Here is a 21,344-nt window from a genome sequence, read left to right as displayed (position 1 = left end):
ATTATTTCTGGTTATTGAAAAGATATTTCACACCGGTTTAGATGGTACAATGATGCTTTACACCACATGTGTCAAACTCAAGGCCCGCGGGCCAGATGTGGCCCGCCAGGTCATTTTATGTGGCCCGCGAGAGCTTAAAAGTTTTGAGTGTCTAAAAATAAATACCAAAAAATAAATTAAGAGCGTGCTTTGACCAAAAACTACATTCCCACAATGCCTTTCGACTACGCTAGCCACGGCAGTGTCCATGCCAACGAGTGGAATTGAGATATAAATAATGATCCCAAAATGTCCAGAAAGAGAAAAGTTGATGCAGACGGAAGACTGTTTCAAGAAAGATGGGAAGGCGAATACTTGTTTGCGCTTCAAGGAGAAAGACCGGTATGTCTTTTGTGTTACGAGGCGGTGTCGGTTGTCAAAGAGTACAATCTGCGTCGACATTTTGACACCAAACACGGAGCTAAGTACGCTAAAGCTAGCCTTCAAGAAAAGCAACAAATTGCCCAAGAATTAAAAGGCAAACTGCGGTCGCAGCAGAGTTTGTTCATGAAATCCACAGCCAAAAACGAGGCCGCGGTGAAAGCTAGCTTCATTGTGGCTGAAGAAATTGCCCACGCTTCCAAGTCTTTTTCAGAGGGAGCGTTTTTGAAGCAGTGCATGCTGAAGGTCTGTGAGCAGGTGTGTCCCGACCAGTTACAGACTTTTAAAAATGTCAGTTTATCAAGAAACACCATCGTCGACCGAGTGAAGGAACTAGCAGAAAATCTTACAACACAGCTGGCCGAGGAGACACGCAGCTACACAGCTTTTTCATTAGCTGTTGATGAAAGCACAGATAACACGGACACAGCGCAGTTATCAATTTTTATTAGAGGCGTAAAGTCGGACCTCTCTATCACTGAGGAGCTGTTGGATGTGGCTGCAATGCATGGGACCACGACGGGACAGAACATTTTTGATGCGGTAGAGAAGTCCGTAAGTAAAAATGCATTGCAGTGGGAAAACTTGGTAGGATTAACTACAGACGGTGCACCGGCAATGTGTGGAGGAAAAGTGGGCTTGGTTGGACTAATGAAGGGGAAAATGCAAAAAATGAACTGTCACACGCCTTTGATAACGTATCATTGCATTATCCATCAAGAAGCTTTGTGTGGGAAGGTGCTGGGGATGGAGGACATTGTGACCACAGTCATGAAAACAGTGAACTTCATTCGGGCGCGTGGCCTGAATCACCGTCAGTTCCAGCAGTTTTTGCTGGAGATGGGCTCGGAACACGGGGATGTGCTGTACCATACAGAAGTGCGGTGGCTGAGTAGGAGCAAAGTCCTCAAGCGATTTTTCGAGCTCAGGAAAGACATTGCTCTTTTTATGCAGAGTAAAGGAAAACTCATGTCTGAACTATCAGATCCAAAGTGGATGTGTGACTTTGCTGTGTTGTGTGACATAACCGACCATCTCGCCCAGCTGAATCAGAAGCTGCAGGGACGCAAACAAGTCATCACGCAGATGTCCGACACGATCACGGCTTTCCAGCGTAAATTGGACTTATGGATGTGGCAAGTGAAACAGGACAATCTTGTTCACTTTCCTGTTTGTCAGAGCATGTCAGCCTCATTTCCCGAGACTTTTTCATGTGCTCAGTTGGCTACCAAACTGAGCTGGTTAAAGACTGAGTTTGATCGGCGCTTCTCTGACTTCAGAGCACAACAGTCTGGCTTTGACATCTTTGCCAATCCTTTCACCACCGATGTCTGCACTGCACCCCAACACCTTCAGATGGAGCTAATTGAGCTTCAAAGCGACAGTGGCCTGAGAGCAAAGTTTCAGGATGCTACAATCCAGGACTTTTACCGTCTGCTGCCTCCTGGTTTGATGCCACAGCTTCGACTTCATGCTGCCCGTGTTCTGTCCATGTTTGGGAGCACCTATCTGTGCGAACAGTTTTTTTCCATAATGAATCTGAACAAAAACAAGCACAGATCACGCCTCACGGATGACAACCTCCATGCTGTTCTACGCATTGCCTCAGCACAGGACCTAAAACCAGACATTGACACACTGGTAACGGGAAAACGGTGTCAGACATCTGGTCAGAAAACACACAGGCAAGCATTTTTTTTTAAACTTAATTAAAATATAATAAAATGTAATTCAACCAAGAAGAAGAACAGTTAAACTGTGTGCAATTTAATGATTGTGCTTGCATTTTGTTTTGTGTTTATCATTTTCAGAACATGATCAATCGATAGTAGAGAGAGAATCCACTTGGTGTGTTCAAGGACAGGCAGCATCTCCTCATCAAAGACTAACCGAAAAACTTGACCAATATAGTTGTGAACTGAGTCAACCTTTATTTTGGTATTTTTAGTTGATTACATATTATTTATGTGTAGCTGCTGTAGTAATTATTTAATGTTTGCAGGTTTATGTGTGTATGCAGACAAATTGTTGTCATCAAACCATCAGTTGGGTGCACGGCTGTGTGCAGCCTTTTTTTGTAAAATGCTACATGTGTCATACATGTTCTTTGCAGCTAAGTTTTATGTTATTTTTCTTTATTCACTTGGACAGTTTGATCCTTCATTAATGGAGTTATGTGGGTTTTCATAAGCTGACAAAATTTAAAAGGATTTATGTTAGAGCTACAAGCAAACATATATTTTCTATGCAACTGTAATTGTCACTTGAATAAGTTATAATAAATAATGAGTTATTTAACATTAAGGAGGAGTTACATTTATTTTACATTCGATTACATTTATAAGTTACATCTGGCCCTTTGAGGACAGCCATTATGCTGATGTGGCCCTCGGTGAAAATGAGTTTGACACCCCTGCTTTACACTATACATTGGTTGTTTTGTCACAAACTGAAATCGAATTTATCCTACCAGGAAATGGCGGAGAGATTTCTGCATATTGCACCTTTAACGTCAATTATCTAAAAATGCATAAACACCGTTTTCTTTTGTATTTGCATAATTTTATTTAGACCCTGATTTACATAATCTAAGGTTGAGACACAACATGCTTTTTATTACATGGAATAAATTGTAATAACATAATACAAATAATTTTAAAAAGATGGTTGGTGGTCCACACATCAGAGAATGTTGATTTGAATGGGAATATTTGTTGTTATAAATTATACTGTCAATCCTCCAAAGTAAACCGATTGAAATCATAGAAATATAGATACTAGAATATACATGACCATTTAAATTGACATTCAACTGTGGGTGGACCGGTGGTAATTTTTATGGTAGTATCTGAAGGGATAGGTCTATTCTAGGAATTATATTTCTATAATTTAAATGACACCCACCCTGTATTCAAGATCATATTGTGCCTCAACCGATGGCTTGCACAACACAAAAATCTCAGATTATGTGAAATAGAGTCTAAGCTACAACGTATGTGAATATGAAAAACATCTGAGTTAATTCGTTTTAGATCATTTACGTTAAGGATTAAAAATGACAGAATCATTTTTTCAAAAACTATTAAAATAGTTTGACAACACTGTAAGCTTTTACATTATATCAAACTCAACCGTTTTTCTTTTCCAGTGATGAAGTCATGGATGCCTCATGCTACGGTGGGGTATGCAAAATACAGTGCATATGGAAAGTATTCAGACCCCTTGACTTTTTACACATTACACATTCAGCCTTATTCTAAATTGATTAAATAAAACATTTTCCTCATCAATTTACACACAATACACATAAAGACAAGGCAAAAACAGGTGTAACCCTCTCACCAGGCTCGAATTTGACCCTCATGATATTAACTTACGTGGAGTATCTCAACAGCATGGGATGTTAGGTGAGAAGGACATCTCCAATATCTATTGTAAACTATCTAGGGTGATGACAACTAGGGTATTAACTTCAAATGGAATGATTATAGATTGTTGTTATTGTATAAGGATATACTTTCCTATGCATTAAATGAAATTGAAACAGTAAATGACTCCACCAAGGCAACATACAAAAGGTTCAAGATGTGTATTATTACATTTTCAAATCAAATCAAAGTTGATTTGTCACGTGCACCGAATACAACAGGTGTAGTAGACCTTACAGTGAAATGCTTACTTACAGGCTCTAACCAATAGTGCGAAAAAAGGTATGTGTGTGTGTGTGTAGGTAAGTAATATGTGCATGTAGGTATGGTTAAAGTGACTATGCATATATGATGAACAGAGAGTAGCAGTAGCATAAAAAGAGGGGTTGGCGGGTGGTGGGACACAATGCAGATAGCCCGGTTAGCCGATGTGCAGGAGCACTGGTTGGTCGGGCCAATTGAGGTAGTATGTACATGAATGTATAGTTAAAGTGACTATGCATATATGATAAACAGAGAGTAGCAGCAGCGTAAAAGAGGGGTTGGGGGGGGCACACAATGCAAATAGTCCGGGTAACCATTTGGTTACCTGTTCAGGAGTCTTATGGCTTGGGGGTAAAAACTGTTGAGAAGCCTTTTTGTCCTAGACTTGGCACTCCGGTACCGCTTGCAATGCAGTAGTAGAGAGAACAGTCTATGACTGGGGTGGCTGGGGTCTTTGACAATTTTTAGGGCCTTCCTCTGACACCGCCTGGTGTAGCGGTCCTGGATGGCAGGCAGCTTTTCCCCAGTGATGTAATGGGCCGTACGCACTACCCTCTGAAGTGCCTTGCAGTCGGAGGCCGAGCAATTGCCGTACCAGGCAGTGATGCAACCGGTCAGGATGCTCTCGATGTTGCAGCTGTAGAACCTTTTGAGGATCTCAGGACCCATGCCAAATCTTTTTAGTTTCCTGAGGGGGAATAGGCTTTGTCGTGCCCTCTTCACGACTGTCTTGGTGTGTTTGGACCATTCTAGTTTGTTGTTGATGTGGACACCAAGGAATTTGATGAGAATGGGGGCGTGCTCAGTGCTCCTTTTCCTGTAGTCCAAAATCATCTCCTTAGTCTTGGTTACGTTGAGGGATAGGTTGAAATTATGGCACCACCAGGTCTCTGACCTCCTCCCTATAGGCTGTCTCGTCATGGTCGGTGATCAGGCCTACCACTGTCGTCTGCAAACTTAATGATGGTGTTGGAGTCGTGCCTGGCCATGCAGTCGTGGGTGAACAGGGAGTACAGGAGGGGACTGAGCACGCACCCCTGGGGAGCTTCAGTGTTGAGGATCAGCGTGGCAGATGTGTTGCTACCTACCCTCACCACCTGGGGGCGGCCCGTCAGGAAGTCCAGGATCCAGTTGCAGAGGGAGGTGTTTAGTCCCAGGTTCCTTAGCTTAGTGATGAGCTTTGAGGGTACTATGGTGTTGAACGCTGAGCTGTAGTCAATGAATAGCATTCTCACCTAGGTGTTCTTTTTGTCCAGGTGGGAAAGGGCAGTGTGGAGTGCAATAGAGATTGCATCATCTGTGGATCTGTTTGGGCGGTATGCAAATTGGAGTGGGTCTAGGGTTTCTGGGATAATGGTGTTGATGTGAGCCATTACCAGCATTTCAAACCACTTCATGGCTATGGATGTGAGTGCTACGGGTCTGTAGTCATTTAGGCAGGTTGCCTTAGTGTTCTTGGGCACAGGGACTATGGTGGTCTGCTTGAAACATGTTGGTATTACAGACTCTATCAGGGACATGTTGAAAATGTCAGTGAAGACACCTGCCAGTTCGTCAGCACATGCCCGGAGCACACGTCCTGGTAATCCGTCTGGCCCCGCAGCCAAGTGTATGTTGACCTATTTAAAGGTCTTACTCATAATCGGCTACGGAGAGCGTGATCACAAAGTGGTCCGGAACAGCTGATGCCCTCATGCATGCCTCAGTGTTGCTTGCCTCGAAGCGAGCATAGAAGTGATTTAGCTCGTCTGGTAGGCTCGTGTCACCGGGCAGCTCGCGGCTGTGCTTCCCTTTGTAGTCTGTAATAGTTTGCAAGCCCTGCCACATCCGACGAGTGTCGGAGCCGGTGTAGTATGATTCAATCTTAGCCCTGTATTGACGCTTTGCCTGTTTCATGGTTCGTCGCAGGGCATAGCGGGATTTCTTGTAAGCTTCCGGTTTAGAGTCCCGCACCTTGAAAGCGGCAGCTCTACCCTTTAGCTCAGTGCGAATGTTGCCTGTAATCCATGGCTTCTGGTTGGGGTATGTACGTACAGTCACTGTGGAGACGACGTCCTCGATGCACTTATTGATAAAGCCAGTGACTGATGTGGTGTATTCCTCAGTCATCGGAAGAATCCCGGAACATGTTCCACAGTGTGTGATAGCAAAACAGTCCTGTAGTTTAGCATCTTCTTCATCTGACCACTTTTTTATAGACCGAGTCACTGGTGCTTCCTGCTTAAAATTTTGCTTGTAAGCAGGAATCAGGAGGATAGAGTTGTGGTCGGATTTTCCAAATGGAGGGCGAGGGAGAACTTTGTAAGCGTCTCTGTGTGTGGAGTACAGGTGATCTATAATTGTTTTCCCTCTGGTTGCACATTTAACATGTTGATAGAGATTTGGTAGAACTGATTTAAGTTTCCCTGCATTAAAGTCTCTGGCCACTAGGAGCGCCGCCTCTGGGTGAGTGGTTTCTTGTTTGCTTATTTCCTTATACAGCTGACTGAGTGCGGTCTTAATGCCAGCATCTGTTTGTGGTGGTAAATAAACAGCCACAAAAAGTATAGATGAGAACTCTCTAGGCAAGTAGTGTGGCCTGCAATTTATCACAATATACTCTACTTCAGGCGAGCAAAATCTAGAGACTTCCTTAGATTTCGTGCACCAGCTGTTGTTTACAAATATGCACAGACCGCTCCCCCTCGTGTGCTGTTCTATCCTGCCGGTGCAGCGTATATCCCACTATCCCAATATCCATGTCGTCATTCAGCCACAATTCCGTGGAACATAGGATATTACAGTTTTGATGTCCCGTTGGTAGGATATTCGTGATCTTAGCTCGTCTAATTATCTGTCCAATGATTGCACGTTGGCGAGTAATATTGACGGTAACGGCAACTTTCCTACTCGCCTTCTGCGCGTCCTGACGAGGCATCCGGCTCTTCGTCCTCTGTGCCTGCATCGCTTCCTCTTGCGAATAACTGGGATGTCGGCCCTGCCGGGTGTTTGGAGAATATCATGTGAGTCTTGCTTGTTGTTGAAAAAATCTGTGTCTAATCCGAGGTGAGTGATCGCTGTCCTGATATCCAGAAGCTCTTTTCTGCAGTAAGATACGGTTGCAGAAACATTATGTACAAAATAAGTTACAAATAACGCGAAAAAAAACACATAGTAGCACAATTGGTTGGGCGCCCGTAAAACTGCAGCCATTTCTTCCGGCGCCATTTTGTTATCAAAGCACCACATCAAAATAAATAAAATAATAAACCCCAATGAGTCGTGCACAACCCATGTCCAAATTATTTCAAGCTTACTTAACCCGTTGGTGCACGTTGGACCTCAAAAAAAATATGACACACATAAATTGGCAGTTCCTTGCAGGTTTCCTCACAAGATCCACAGCAAGCACAGCTATCAATGCAGACAGTACTCTTTAGCAGTAACCGATATCCCATGGGAACATGAACTCGTTAATCTTCCCCAAGCAATTCTCTCTCTGTGTCACACGATGTTAGTCTAACCTCAAGGCTATCAAATACCTCCAAGATGAGACGGTAGCTTCAGTCTTTAAGTCTTTCTTAACCAAATTATAACAACTCTCTAATAAATTAAAATCGGTATTTCCCTTCAACTCGGTAGGTATGGGTTTTGTTCTCTTTGTATCGTCTTCTGTTGTAATTCTTCTTCACCACTTGTATAGTGTGGAACCATATCTGACAACTGGGGCTATACTTGGAACTCCAGGTTTATCATAGGTAAGTAGTACAGGATCTTTCTTTACTCTTTGAGATCTTCTTATTCCTGGTCCTTCTATTTCCTCCGAAGTTTCCACTTCTCCTTAATGCAACCGCTGTGTCAGATTTCAAAAAAACTTTACGGAAAAAGCAAACCATGCAATAATCTGAGACGGAGCTCAGAACAATAGTCAAATTATCCGCCATGTTGGAGTCAACAGAAACCAGATATTACATGATAAATATTCCCTTACCTTTGATGATCTTCATCAGAATGCACTCCCAGGAATCCCAGGTCCACAATAAATGCTTGATTTGTTCGATAATGTCCGTTATTTATGTCCAATTAGCTACTTTGGTTAGCACGTTTGATAAACAATTCCAAATTCACGAAGCACGTTCACTAAAACCTGACGAAATGTCCAAAAGTTCCATAACAGTCAGTAGAAACATGTCAACCGATGTATTGAATCAATCTTTAGAATGTTGTTAACATATATCTTGAATAACGTTCCAACTGGAGAATTACATTGACTTCAGATGAGCGATGGAATGGAGGTCCTCCTCATGTGAATGCGCGTGGTCAAAGAATGTTCAGCTCATGGCAGTCGTGACTAATTCTACTCTCATTCGGCTCCCCTTCACAGTGGAGTCAGACAAAGTTCTACAGACTGTTGACATCTAGTGGAAGCTGTAGGAGTATAACAGAACTCATGGGATCTTGGTTGAAACTCGACCAGCCTGAGATTTTCCACTTCCTGTTTGGATTTTTTCTCAGGTTTTTGCCGGCCATATGAGTTCTGTTATACTCACAGACAGAATTCAAACAGTTTTAGAAACTTCAGAGTGTTTTCATTCCAATACTAATAATAATATGCATATATTAGTAACTGGGACTGAGGAGCAGGCCGTTTACTCTGGGCACCTTTCATCCAAGCTACTCAATACTGCCCCTGCAGCCATAAGAAGTTAAACTTCTCGTTCCTCTTCTTGAATCTCTTCAATTGAGTTAGATGCCACATTATCATCTGCTTCAACTCCAGTTGCGACCTCAGCTTCTTGACTGGACTCTATTGCTTCTACAACTTGTTCTGCTCTTTCAGGTTCCCCTGTCATTTGATTCCAGACTATGTCTAGGTCCAAACTAAACGGTTCCGACATCTCTTCCACTTCTCGGCTCCTACAGTTTGTATTAGGCACATACCATACTCTGATGTCCTCATCTTCTGAGTCAAAATCCTTCTCATCTTCTGGATTCTTAACCTCTTTTACTGTCTCATCATTCCGAGAAGTACAGTTTCCAGGCAACTTTTCATTTCCCTTTCTCTTCCTCGTTCTTTGCACGGTCCTTCTACTAGGAGTTGGTTCTATGTTAACCACAGGTTCTAGGCGCACTTTCTGCCCCAGTGGTAGCAGGTGATTCCGATGAAGAATCTTAATGGGTCCATCTCCACTTTCAGGCTTCAAACGGAACACATCCACCACATATGGAGTGGAAACCCAGCGATCTGCCAGTTTATGCTTTCCGTGCAGTCCTAGATTCCGTATAAGGACTCCGTCTCCAGGCACAAGTTGCGTGTAGCGAATCTTCTTATCATATCGCTGTTTGTTTTCAAGGTCCATCACTCTGCATATGACCAAGCGGAGCAACTATCTTTGGAAGAGTTTTCCTCTGTACACAGCGAGCACAGGATTTACAGTACTCTTCTACTTCCATCTTCATTCGTGGCCAGTAGAACCGGTCTCTGACGAGTCCATATGTCTTGTCAAATCCTAAATGACCTGAGTCATCATGCAGCGACTTGAGAAGCAAAGTTCTGAACTTCTCTGGAAGTAGTAACTGAGCACGACGGGTTTTGTTTGGCGGATGTGTGATCCTGTACATAACTCCATCTTCCATCTTTAGCTTCTTCCACTCGCTCAGGAGCAAAGAGATGAAGGAATGTTTGGTCTTTGTCACCCTGGTAATATCATGTTTATTAAGAGCAACCCACATCTCTCGCAAACAAGGGTCTTCTTGTTGCGATGCAGGAAGTTCCATAATACTTAATCTGGGCATTTGAGACTTCAGCATGCTCAGGTTACAGTATGCTAGAGGCACAGCATGCATAGAGGCTCCATGATGATCCAGGAGTTACTCTAACAACATTAGACATCTGGCACATGACTCGGACACCAGATGCAGGAATGTCTCTCCAATCTTGCTCCACTGCAGATTGCTGATGAGAGTGGCGAGATAAAGCATCGGCATCTATATTCTACCTGCCGGGCCTGTACTTGAGACTAAAGTCATAGGTAGACAATGCAGCTAGCCAACGATGACCAGTGGCATCCAATTTTGCGGACGTGAGGACATATGTCAATGGGTTGTTGTCTGTTATAACCTCAAACTTGACCCCATACAGGTAATCTTGTAGTTTATCAACCACGGCCCACTTCAACGCAAGAAACTCTAACTTGTGAGCTGGGTAGTTGCGTTCAGAAGCGGTCAGGCTTCGACTCACAAATGCCACGGGATGCAGACCCTCACCTTGATCTTGCTACAGTACTCCACCTAACCCTTTGCGGCTAGCATCTACATGTAGAACGTATGGCATCTGAGGATCAGCAAAAACCAGCACAGGAGCTTTTGTGAGGCTTTCCTTCAATGTCTCGAATGCTAATTCACACTTCTCATCCCACCTTGATCCAAATGGTTCTGAGGGGTTAAGGTAGGCTTTCTCCTCTTCCTTGGACTTTCCTCCTGTTTTGGCAGAGGGAAGATATCCGCATAAGAGCTGATTCAGGGGGTAACTCACTTTAGAATAGTCTTCTGTAACAAATCATCTGTAATATCCACAGAATCCTAGGATGGAACGCAGAGCAGTCACAGTTTCAGGCCTTGGCCACATGGTGACAGCTTCAATCTTTGAGGGGTCTGTAGCCACTCCATTCTGGGATATGATATGTCCAACATAGTTGACAGATGTGTGGCAAAACTGACACTTGTCAAGGGACAGTTTTAGGCCTTCACTTTTCAAGCGGTCTAACACCTTGAGTAACCTCTGCTCGTGTTCCTCCAGCATCCTTCCAAACACAATTAAGGGTGACAGGTTTTGTCTGTGCGAACCAGACCGGTCCTCTTATCATCATCAGTTGAGCTTTCTATCATCCTCTCATATGCATCTTTAATAGCATGATGAACTTGTAGTGTGCTAAGGAAACCTTCACCTACCTTTTCTTTGCAAGCAGTCATAAGTCTCTTCACTACAGATGTATTGGTGCCTACCAGAATAGACACGTCACCTTTCATGGCTGGATCTGGACATACCAACACAAGTGCTTCCATGGTCTCTGCTACACCCACACCCGATTCTGAGAAGTCAAGCTTGAGTGACAAATAGCCATCATATGGATATTGATCAGAACTAAGGCCCCATATCTCTAAGTTTCCTATAATAATCAATGGCAAATGCATCAAAGTACTTGTCATAAAAGGATCTGTAAAGTAGAGTACTCTGAGAACCACTATCTAGTAAAGCTTTAGCATAGATACCTTCAATCTGTACAGGAACGACAGAACTTGGACCAACTAAACCTGTAGGTAGCATGTCTTTCATGTCTTCATACTTGTGGCACTTGGTGGAACGTATCTTCACCGGGACGTCAGGCTTCTCCTTTACTGGGTCCCTCTGTAGTTTCCCATAGACCGCTTTTGTTTGATTAGGCGTGTGTTGACTTTTGTCAAATTCTCTTCACCTTCACAGTATCTCTTAAAATGTCCATCTTCTCCACATCTATAACAGAACACTCCGGGTTTCCTTTCAGCTTGTGTCTGTTCTTGTGATGGATTTTTGCTTTTAACCTGTCTAGCCCCGGGGAACCCCCCCCACATTCCACTGAAAAGGCGAAATTCAAAAAATATTTGTTTGAAATATTTAACTTTCACACATTAACAAGTCCAATACAGCAAATGAAAGATAAACTTCTTGTGAATCCAGCCAACGTGTCCGATTTTTTAAAATGTTTTACAGCGAAAACACCACGTATATTTATGTTAGCTCACCACCAAATACAAAAAAGCACAGACATTTCTTTCACAGCACAGGTAGCTTGCACAAAACCCCCAAATAGAGATAGAATTAGTCACTAACCAAGAAACAACTTCATCAGATGACAGTCTTATAACATGTTATACAATAAATCTATGTTTTGTTCGAAAAATGTGCATATTTCAGGTATAAATCATAGTTTTACATTGCAGCTACAATCACAAATAGTACCGAAGCAGCAAGAATAACTACAGAGAGCAACGTGAAATACCTAAATACTCATCATAAAACATTTATGAAAAATACATGGTGTACAGCAAATGAAAGATAAACATCTTGTGAATCCAGCCAATATTTCAGATTTTTTAAGTGTTTTACAGCGAAAACACAATATAGCATTATATTAGCGTACCACAATAGCCAACCACTCAACCGCATTCATTCACCGCAAAGGTAGCGATCGCAAAAAAACAGCAAAAGATATAAAATTATTCACTAACCTTGACAAACTTCATCAGATGACAGTCCTATAACATCATGTTACACAATACATATATGTTTTGTTCGAAAATGTGCATATTTAGCGGTACAAATCGTGGTTTTACAATGTGAATACGTAGCCAAACTGCACAAAATTATCCGGATATATTTCTGACTCACCTAATCTAATCAAAGAACTCATCATAAACTTTACTAAAAAATACATGTTGTACAGCAAATGAAAGATACACTAGTTCTTAATGCAATCGCCGTGTTAGAATTCTAAAAATAACTTTAGTACGACATACAGCTTACGTTATAGCGAGACAGCGCCTGCAATGAGGGCGGAAAATAGTACTAAACATTTTCCACAGAAATACGAAATAACATCATAAATGGTTCCTACTTTTGCTGAGCTTCCATCAGAATCTTGTACAAGGAGTCCTTTGTCCAGAATAAATCGTTGTTTGGTTTTAGAATGTCCTCTTCTCCTGTCGAATTAGCAACCAAAGCTAGCCAAGTGGCGCGAAGTTGTCCATCTTCACCAAACGCAGAGAACGGAAAACGCCAAAACTCCCGATAAACGTTCAATAATCTGATAAAACTATATTGAAAAAACATACTTTACGATGATATTATCACATGTATCAAATAAAATCAAAGCCGGAGATATTAGCCGTCTATACCGAAAGCTTTTCAGAAGGCAATCCAGGGTTCCTTCCCGCCCCTTGCTGAACAAAGGAAATTTGGGGTCACGTCATTCCAAGAGCTCTTGTTCGACCTCAGATCAAGCTAGACACCCCATTCCACCTCCCACTGCCTGTTGACATCTAGTGGAAGGCGTATGAAGTGCATGTATATCCATAGATTTCAAGCAAATGAATAGGAAGGCCCTGGAACAGAGCCTCGATTTCAGATTTTTCACTTCCTGACAGGAAGTTTGATGCAAAATGAGTTCTGTTTTACTCACAGATATAATTCAAACGGTTTTAGAAACTTGAGAGTGTTTTCTATCCAATAGTAATAATAATATGCATATTGTACGATCTAGAATAGAGTACGAGGCCGTTTAAATTGGGCACGATTTTTTCCCAAAGTGAAAATAGCGCCCCCTATCCCAAAGAAGTTAAATGCCACATCTGACCTTTGTGTGTCAGATTGAGCTGCTGTGACGTTAGCAGACATGAGACGCGTCATTTCAGTTTTTAAACCTTTTATCTCTTTTCTCAGCACTTCTATCTCGGTATTAGCTTCTTCGCAAACTGTGGCAACAGGAGCAACAGCTGACGACTTCACAACACTCTTTGCTGTGTTCCTGTCTTGAATCATGTCCTCCTCCTCCCTTACTACTTGCAGTAGTTCAGTAAAGGTTGGTGGTTCACGCAGTAAATAGGTCATGCGAATACGAAGCGCAACCATGTCATGTGAGGATGCACCTCTCCCTACTTGGCCGATGCGTGTACGATTCATCTCTGACAGCTCAATGCCTCCTTTTCGATAAACAGCATGCAGCAATTTGTCAAGTGTTCAACAGGTAAGCTGAAAGCTTCTCTCCTTCACTTTGGAATGTGTTTCTGAACCTTACCATGAGATCAGGTGCACTTTCGTTGGTACCGAATGCTGTTTCTAGAGCCTTCATGTATTCGATCGCTGTAGCATGGGGGTTTCCTGTCTTGAAGAACCTCACATGTCAGCAGCAGGCCCTTTAAGACTTTCTATTATTCTCTGTTTTTTCACATTGTCAGTGCACTGCCATTCCTCTAGAAAATGGGTGGTTTGTTTAGCCCATGCGTCATACTCTTCCTCTCTACTAGGAGTGGGTTTCACACCTGAGAACATACTCAGCTTACGGTAACTCTGAGTCTCAGATGGCACATTGTTGCATTTCTCTACCAGTGAACTTATGGCAGTAACCAGTTCAGTGTTGAGGTCAGCACCAGAGGGACTTACCAGGCCTTTAACATCAGCTACAGTCTTCCCTTCATGTCTTAGAAAGGATAATAGGTTCACCTGAAAATCTTCACCTCTCTCTCAACAGGAGATGTGACTTGTGAAACTACATGTACAGGCCAGGGACCCAACTCTCCTGGTATCCCAACAACACTTGGCACAGCTATTTCGTTAAGATTGTTTGATATCTCTACCAAAACATTCTGCTTTTTATCAGCTAAATATGAACAACGACCATGCAGTCTAATTTTACCAAAAGCCTTTAACATAAGTCAGCATTTCCAGCAGAACCTCATCAGACACATCCTCTGTCACATTGCTAAGGACAAATGCACGATTAACTTCTTGCCGCACGGATCCCTTTAGCGGGATCATTTTCGTAAACAACCTCTGAATTGCAGAGCGCCAAATTCAAAAATAATACAAAAAATATTTATAATCATGAAATCACAAGTGAAATATACCAAAACACAGCTTAGCTTGTTGTTAATCCACCTATCGTGTCAGATTTTGAAAATATGCTTTACAGCGAAAGCAATCCAAGCGTTTGAGTTTATCAATCACTAGACAAAACAGTAAGAACAGCTAGCCCCAAATTAGCTTGGTCACGAAAGTCAGAAAAGCAATCAAATTAATCGCTTACCTTTGATAATCTTCGGATGTTTGCACTCACGAGACTCCCAGTTACACAATAAATGTTATTTTTGTTCGATAAAGATTAGTTTTATAACCAAAAACCGCCATTTGGTTTGCGCGTTATGTTCAGAAAACCACAGGCTCGTTCCGGTCCTGAAAGGCAGACGAAAATTCCAAAAAGTATCCGTAATGTTCGTAGAAACATGTCAAAAGTTTTTTTATAATCAATCCTCAGGTTGTTTTAACATACATAATCGATAATATTTCAACCGGACGGTAAACTTTTCAATACAAGAGAGAAAGAATAGGTCTCGTTCCTGTGTCGTGCGCATGAACATATCTAAGGACATCTGGCTGTCCACTGACGCGATGTGATCATTTTCGCTCATTTTTCAGAATAAAAGCTTGAAACTATGTCTAAAGACTGTTCACACCCTGTGGAAGCCATAGAGAAAGGAATCTGGTTGATATCCCTTTAAATGGAGGATAGGCTTGCAATGGAACAGAGTAGTTTCAGAAAAACAGCACTTCCTGGTTGGATTTTCCTCAGGTTTTCGCCTGCAATATCAGTTCTGTTATACTCACAGACAATATTTTGACAGTTTTGGAAACTTTAGAGTGTTTTCTATCATAATCTGCCAATTATATGCATATTCCAGCATCTGGGCCTGAGAAATAGGCAGTTTACTTTTGGAACGTTATTTATCCAAACATCAAAATACTGCCCCCTAGCTTCAAGAGGTTTTAAGTGGTCCAGCCAGAGCCAAGACTTGAACCCAATCTAACATCTCTGAACATACCTTAAAATAGCTGTGCAGCTACACTCCCTATCCAACCTGACAGAGCTTGAGAGGATCTGCAGAGAAGAATGGGAGAAACTCCCCAAATACAGGTGTGCCAAGCTTGTAGCATCATACCCAAGAAAACTCGAGGCTGTAATAGCTGCCAAATGTGGTTCAACAAAGTACGGAGTTAAAGGGTCTGAATCCTTATGTAAATGTGATATTTCAGGTGTATTTTTAATACATTTGCAAAATTTGGGAAAAAAACTGTTTTTGCTTTGTTATTATGGGGTATTGTGTGTAGATTGATTAGGGCGGGATGAAACAATTGAATACCTTTTTGAATAGGGCTGTTAAGTAACAAAATGTGGAATGTCAAGGGGTCTGAATACTTTCCGAAGGCACTGTAGGTCAGCTTTGTGCGTATTTTGTGATTCAGGGCAAAAATGTCACATTCTGACCACTTCTTCCATGGGCAAACATATATGGAAAGTTTTGTATAAATCAAAAGGGATGCTGTCAAAAAAGTGATTGAATTCAAATGGGTTTACCCTGCTATGATGCTATATACTGCTCTGCCACATCCTCTCTCTGACCCCCATGTGTCCTGCCATTTTAATTCAACTGCTGATTTAAAACCTCAGCCCAAAAACCCTCACAACACAGCGCAGTACTAGAGAGAAAGGGAGATGTCAACCCACTAAAGCGGATTAATAACACAGGAATATATTTGCAATTCAGCCAAATACATGATACATATACAGTGGGGAGAACAAGTATTTGATACACTGCCGATTTTGCAGGTTTTCCTACTTACAAAGCATGTAGAGGTCTGTAATTTTTATCATAGGTACACTTCAACTGTGAGAGACGGAATCTAAAACAAAAATCCAGAAAATCACATTGTATGATTTTTAAATAATTAATTTGCATTTTATTGCATGACATAAGTATTTGATCACCTACCAACCAGTAAGAATTCCGGCTCTCACAGACCTGTTAGGTTTTCTTTAAGAAGCCCTCCTGTTCTCCACTCATTACCTGTATTAACTGCACCTGTTTGAACTCGTTACCTGTATAAAAGACACCTGTCCACACACTCAATCAAACAGACTCCAACCTCTCCACAATGGCCAAGACCAGAGAGCTGTGTAAGGACATCAGGGATAAAATTGTAGACCTGCACAAGGCTGGGATGGGCTACAGGACAATAGGCAAGCAGCTTGGTGAGAAGGCAACAACTGTTGGCGCAATTATTAGAAAATGGAAGAAGTTCAAGATGACGGTCAATCACCCTCGGCCTGGGGCTCCATGCAAGATCTCACCTCGTGGGGCATCAATGATCATGAGGAAGGTGAGGGATCAGCTCAAAACTACACGGCAGTACCTGGTCAATGACCTGAAGAGAGCTGGGACCATAGTCTCAAAGAAAACCATTAGTAACACACTACGCCGTCATGGATTAAAATCCTGCAGCGCACGCAAGGTCCCCCTGCTCAAGCCAGCGCATGTCCAGGCCCGTCTGAAGTTTGCCAATGACCATCTGGATGATCCAGAGGAGGAATGGGAGAAGGTCATGTGGTCTGATGAGACAAAAATAGAGCTTTTTGGTCTAAACTCCACTCGCCATGTTTGGAGGAAGAAGAAGGATGAGTACAACCCCAAGAACACCATCCCAACCGTGAAGCATGGAGGTGGAAACATCATTTTTTGGGGATGCTTTTCTGCAAAGGGGACAGGATGACTGCACCGTATTGAGGGGAGGATGGATGGGGCCATGTATCACGAGATCTTGGCCAACAACCTCCTTCCCTCAGTAAGAGCATTGAAGATGGGTCGTGGCTGGGTCTTCCAGCATGACAACGACACGAAGCACACAGCCATGGCAACTAAGGAGTGGCTCCGTAAGAAGCATCTCAAGGTCCTGGAGTGGCCTAGCCAGTCTCCAGACCTGAACCCAATAGAAAATCTTTGGAGGGAGCTGAAAGTCCGTATTGCCCAGCGACAGCCCCGAAACCTGAAGGATCTGGAGAAGATCTGTAGGGAGGAGTGGGCCAAAATCCCTGCTGCAGTGTGTGCAAACCTAGTCAAGAACTACAGGAAACGTATGATCTCTGTAATTGCAAACAAAGGTTTCTGTACCAAATATTAAGTTCTGCTTTTCTGATGTATCAAATACTTATGTCATGCAATAAAATGCAAATTAATTATTTAAAAATCATACAATGTGATTTTCTGGATTTTTGTTTTAGATTCCGTCTCTCACAGTTGAAGTGTACCTATGATAAAAATTACAGACCTCTACATGCTTTGTAAGTAGGAAAACCTGCAAAATCGGCAGTGTATCAAATACTTGTTCTCCCCACTGTATGTTGTGTGTGTATCCACTGCATTCTGTATATGTGGTTATCTTTATAACATGAATACAAGTCATACTAATGCCCTCTTCTGTAACAGTGTGAGATCACAGGAGTTTAGACACAGCAGCCCACAAGCAATGATTTCTATAAACAGCAGAATATTGATAGGGGGCGCTGTGTTGGAGCCACCGTACCTCCATCTTGGCACTCCCCCACCAGTTTAAAAAAAGATTTTGAAAGCTATAGAAATGCATTTATGTTCATGTTTGCCATATTTATACTATTACAGACACCTTAATGCATACTTTTTGATTATATTATGTTTTGATTATATTATCTGAGCTAAATATACATTTATAGAATGAAAAAATATATATATAAAAACATTTTCCTTCAAGTATTTTTTTTTTTAGATGACTAATGTTGCTGTCCTCACTACAGCAACAAAAAAACAAAAGTAAATACATGTAATTTTGTAATTTCATTGAAATAATGTAGAATCCCATTCATTTCTATGGAGAACTGCTCCGACCGGTGGCTTCAAAGCCTTCAATGGCCAATACACAGGGCCGGCGTTATGGCCCTGGCCCGTCCTACCATACCTCCTTCCCCATCCAAATACAATATTGAAATGTTGATCATTTATTTGACCAAGAAGCGGGCCGACAGAAAGACGCATCAATCTCAGAAAAGCATCCAAGCAAGTGAAACAGCGCCCCTCTGTCTCAGTATGTGTAGACCATGTATCTGATGCTGTCTGGACAAAAAGACTATGGCATGTCATACTCTTTTTGGCCAGACAACATCAGATACATGGGCTACACATACTGAGACAGAGGGGCGCAGTTTCGCTCGCTTGGATGCTTTCTCTGGTGAGATAGTTTCAGCAGAGAGGAACAGGCAAAGCAAGAGGGCTCACTCTCACCAGAATCTGTCCAGAATAAGCCCAATGTGTTTCTGTGGGCGTAATATGCAGGCCTAAGCGTGTTACCTGCCTTCCTGCCTTTGGGACTACAACTCCCGGAGACATGAGCATCTCGTCATTATATACAGGTCTCTGGTTTCAAGCAGCCAATTGGAAAGGAATGTTGGTGTTTGCACGGGGCACTGTTCGGATGCTGGCTTCCCCTAAAGTAAATTGATGTTTTGCCAAAATTATAGAATTACTCATGTCTAAATAAAACCATTCAAATACTTCACCAGAGATCATGACTTAGCCACAGAGGAACATTAGCTTCTTAAAAAAAATGGCTGTGGATTGTTTCAAATCACAAGCATGAAGCCGGAGGTCAATAAGCAGCTTGGCCTATTGCCACGCGGGCTTCCCAATAGGTATAGGCCTAGCTGATTATTGACTTGCAGCTGTCAGTGAAAAGCATCTAAAATATGTGTGAAGATAACGTGTCTTGAATATAATTTAAAATGTTGAGACAAGGAGAAGGGGAGGGGTGTGTGGCTAGGATATAGCACGACTCTCTCCAGAATGCGCTCCGCTGTCTCCCACCAATTCATGCATGTTCATTGTTTCATTTTGTGAATTGCTTGCCTTTTGATTGTTTATTTTTGATCAATTCCTCATTCCTCATGTCACCAGTAGGCCTAGTAGATGTACCGTTAATCCCCGTCATTTGGTTACATACATTTCTGTTAAAGCATGTATTAATTAGTAATTTACCATTCTCATTTTCGGAGTGGAAACAATGTTTGCAGAGAAACAAGTTTTATTATTTAACGAGTTTTGTAAATTTTTTCATTGTCTTTTGTTTGGAGTGCTCCATGTGACCGATGAGGATGGGTCTGGGAGCGCACGGGCCTGAGCATATATAGAAGTGCATGGCCTGCTGCGCACAAATGTAGGAAAGTGCCTATTTGGGGATGTCTGATTTCTGACTGTCTTAACTCACCACCTCCACCACAAATAAGCTGAGCTCTCAGTACTTTTTAATTCACCTCACACAGGAAGTCAATTAATTCAGTTTTTTTAACATACATTGCAAATGATAATAGTTCCTCACGGTATTTGAAGAATCTTTCCAACACTCTCCCGGCCTCCATAATCAACAAACCTCGTAAACATAGCATGATCTGAGGAACCCATATATCCAGGGAAAACATCATAAAATACCTGTACAGTTTTCCCTGGTGTGTCGGTGCGTCCATATAGCAGAGACTGAGGCTCTCGCGTTTGTTGAATTTTAACTTTGAGATTTTTATCATTTTAGTTCAGATTTTTATGATTAACCACATGACAATGATTTTGAGAAACAAAAATTTTATTATTGAAATTAAACTGTTCCACGAAAATTTTCATTTGAAAATCATAACTGGCACACAGATCGGTAGAAATGTAGAATAAATTGTAAACTTCCCCAAACTTGAAACTCACACCTAGGAAGTTCTGTGAAAAAAATAAAATGCCCATCCAACTGATTAGTTCTGGCACCAGGTCTGCCAATACATAGCATCAGCAATCCAGGGTTTATATACATAATTGGCTACAACACAGTTTGTGCTAAGCTAACCCCTTTTTCTCTTCTCTCTTCCCCAGACTCCACAGACTGGCGTATCACAGGAACTACACATCACTCTCAGAGGTCCGTCTCATCAACAGTGGGTGGAACTCCATTCTCTCCTCATTGGTAGATCCACTTTAGAAGACCTTTCGCTGATACCTTTGGAAAATTGAAGCAAGCACTCACATTGTCTTCAGGAAATGTACTGTTGTTGTTGTTGTTGTACTATGCTAGTGCATGCTGCTAAAAGATGCTGACTCACATGATCAGTTGACACCAATGACGTGGTCCTTCCATGAGGACTCGGCCACTACAAAGTCTGCAACTGAAGATATATGGTTTTGTCATTTCCCTATGGAGCAATAAACCCCAGCTGCTATATTACTGAGCGGATTCCAGGGTTATGGAGCCTCAGAGGTGTGTTGTGAGGCCTTGATCACAGCAGTAGCTGACACAGCAGTAGCACATCAGACTCAATGGAACTGCGCTGAGAGAGTGGATGCACCAGTCTGTATGGCTTAAACAGACCATAATATATCAATGCAATTCTCCTAACCTGGATTCGTTCCGTTGCCCTCCTGGTACTAAGAGTGTTGTCTTTCTCAAACGCATCGATGGGGGGACCCATTGCGTCATGCTAAGGAGTGGGAGTGCATTTTCCCAATAATGTAAAAAAAAAAAAATGGAATGTAGGCTATTTGTTACCCTAATAGGCTATTTGTTACCCTAAGTGTACCTATCAGGTACACTTGACATTTGCCCCT

The 21,344-nt window shown here is 42.1% G+C and overlaps 2 protein-coding genes across 2 annotated transcripts in view; both read left to right on the top strand.

Annotated features, from left to right (window-relative positions):
- Nucleotides 1-21,344, top strand: part of LOC139553256 (transmembrane protein 121-like) — an 89,583-nt gene that overhangs the window by 62,465 nt on the left and 5,774 nt on the right. The window contains exon 2 of the mRNA XM_071365393.1: nucleotides 20,616-20,677. The gene's annotated coding sequence lies outside the window, so the exon portion shown is untranslated. The remainder of the gene's footprint in view (nucleotides 1-20,615; nucleotides 20,678-21,344) is intronic.
- LOC139553255 (general transcription factor II-I repeat domain-containing protein 2B-like) lies at nucleotides 164-2,724 on the top strand. The gene is made up of 2 exons (XM_071365391.1): nucleotides 164-2,105; nucleotides 2,232-2,724. Exons 1-2 carry the CDS (start codon nucleotides 289-291, stop codon nucleotides 2,236-2,238), a joined length of 1,824 nt encoding a protein of 607 aa, XP_071221492.1. The 5' UTR covers nucleotides 164-288; the 3' UTR covers nucleotides 2,239-2,724.

Source organism: Salvelinus alpinus, chromosome 25 (genome assembly GCF_045679555.1).
Source record: "Salvelinus alpinus chromosome 25, SLU_Salpinus.1, whole genome shotgun sequence".
NCBI classification, from domain to species: Eukaryota; Metazoa; Chordata; class Actinopteri; order Salmoniformes; family Salmonidae; genus Salvelinus; species Salvelinus alpinus.
Note: the sequence above shows the minus strand (reverse complement) of the source record. Positions and strands in the feature narration are given on the sequence as shown.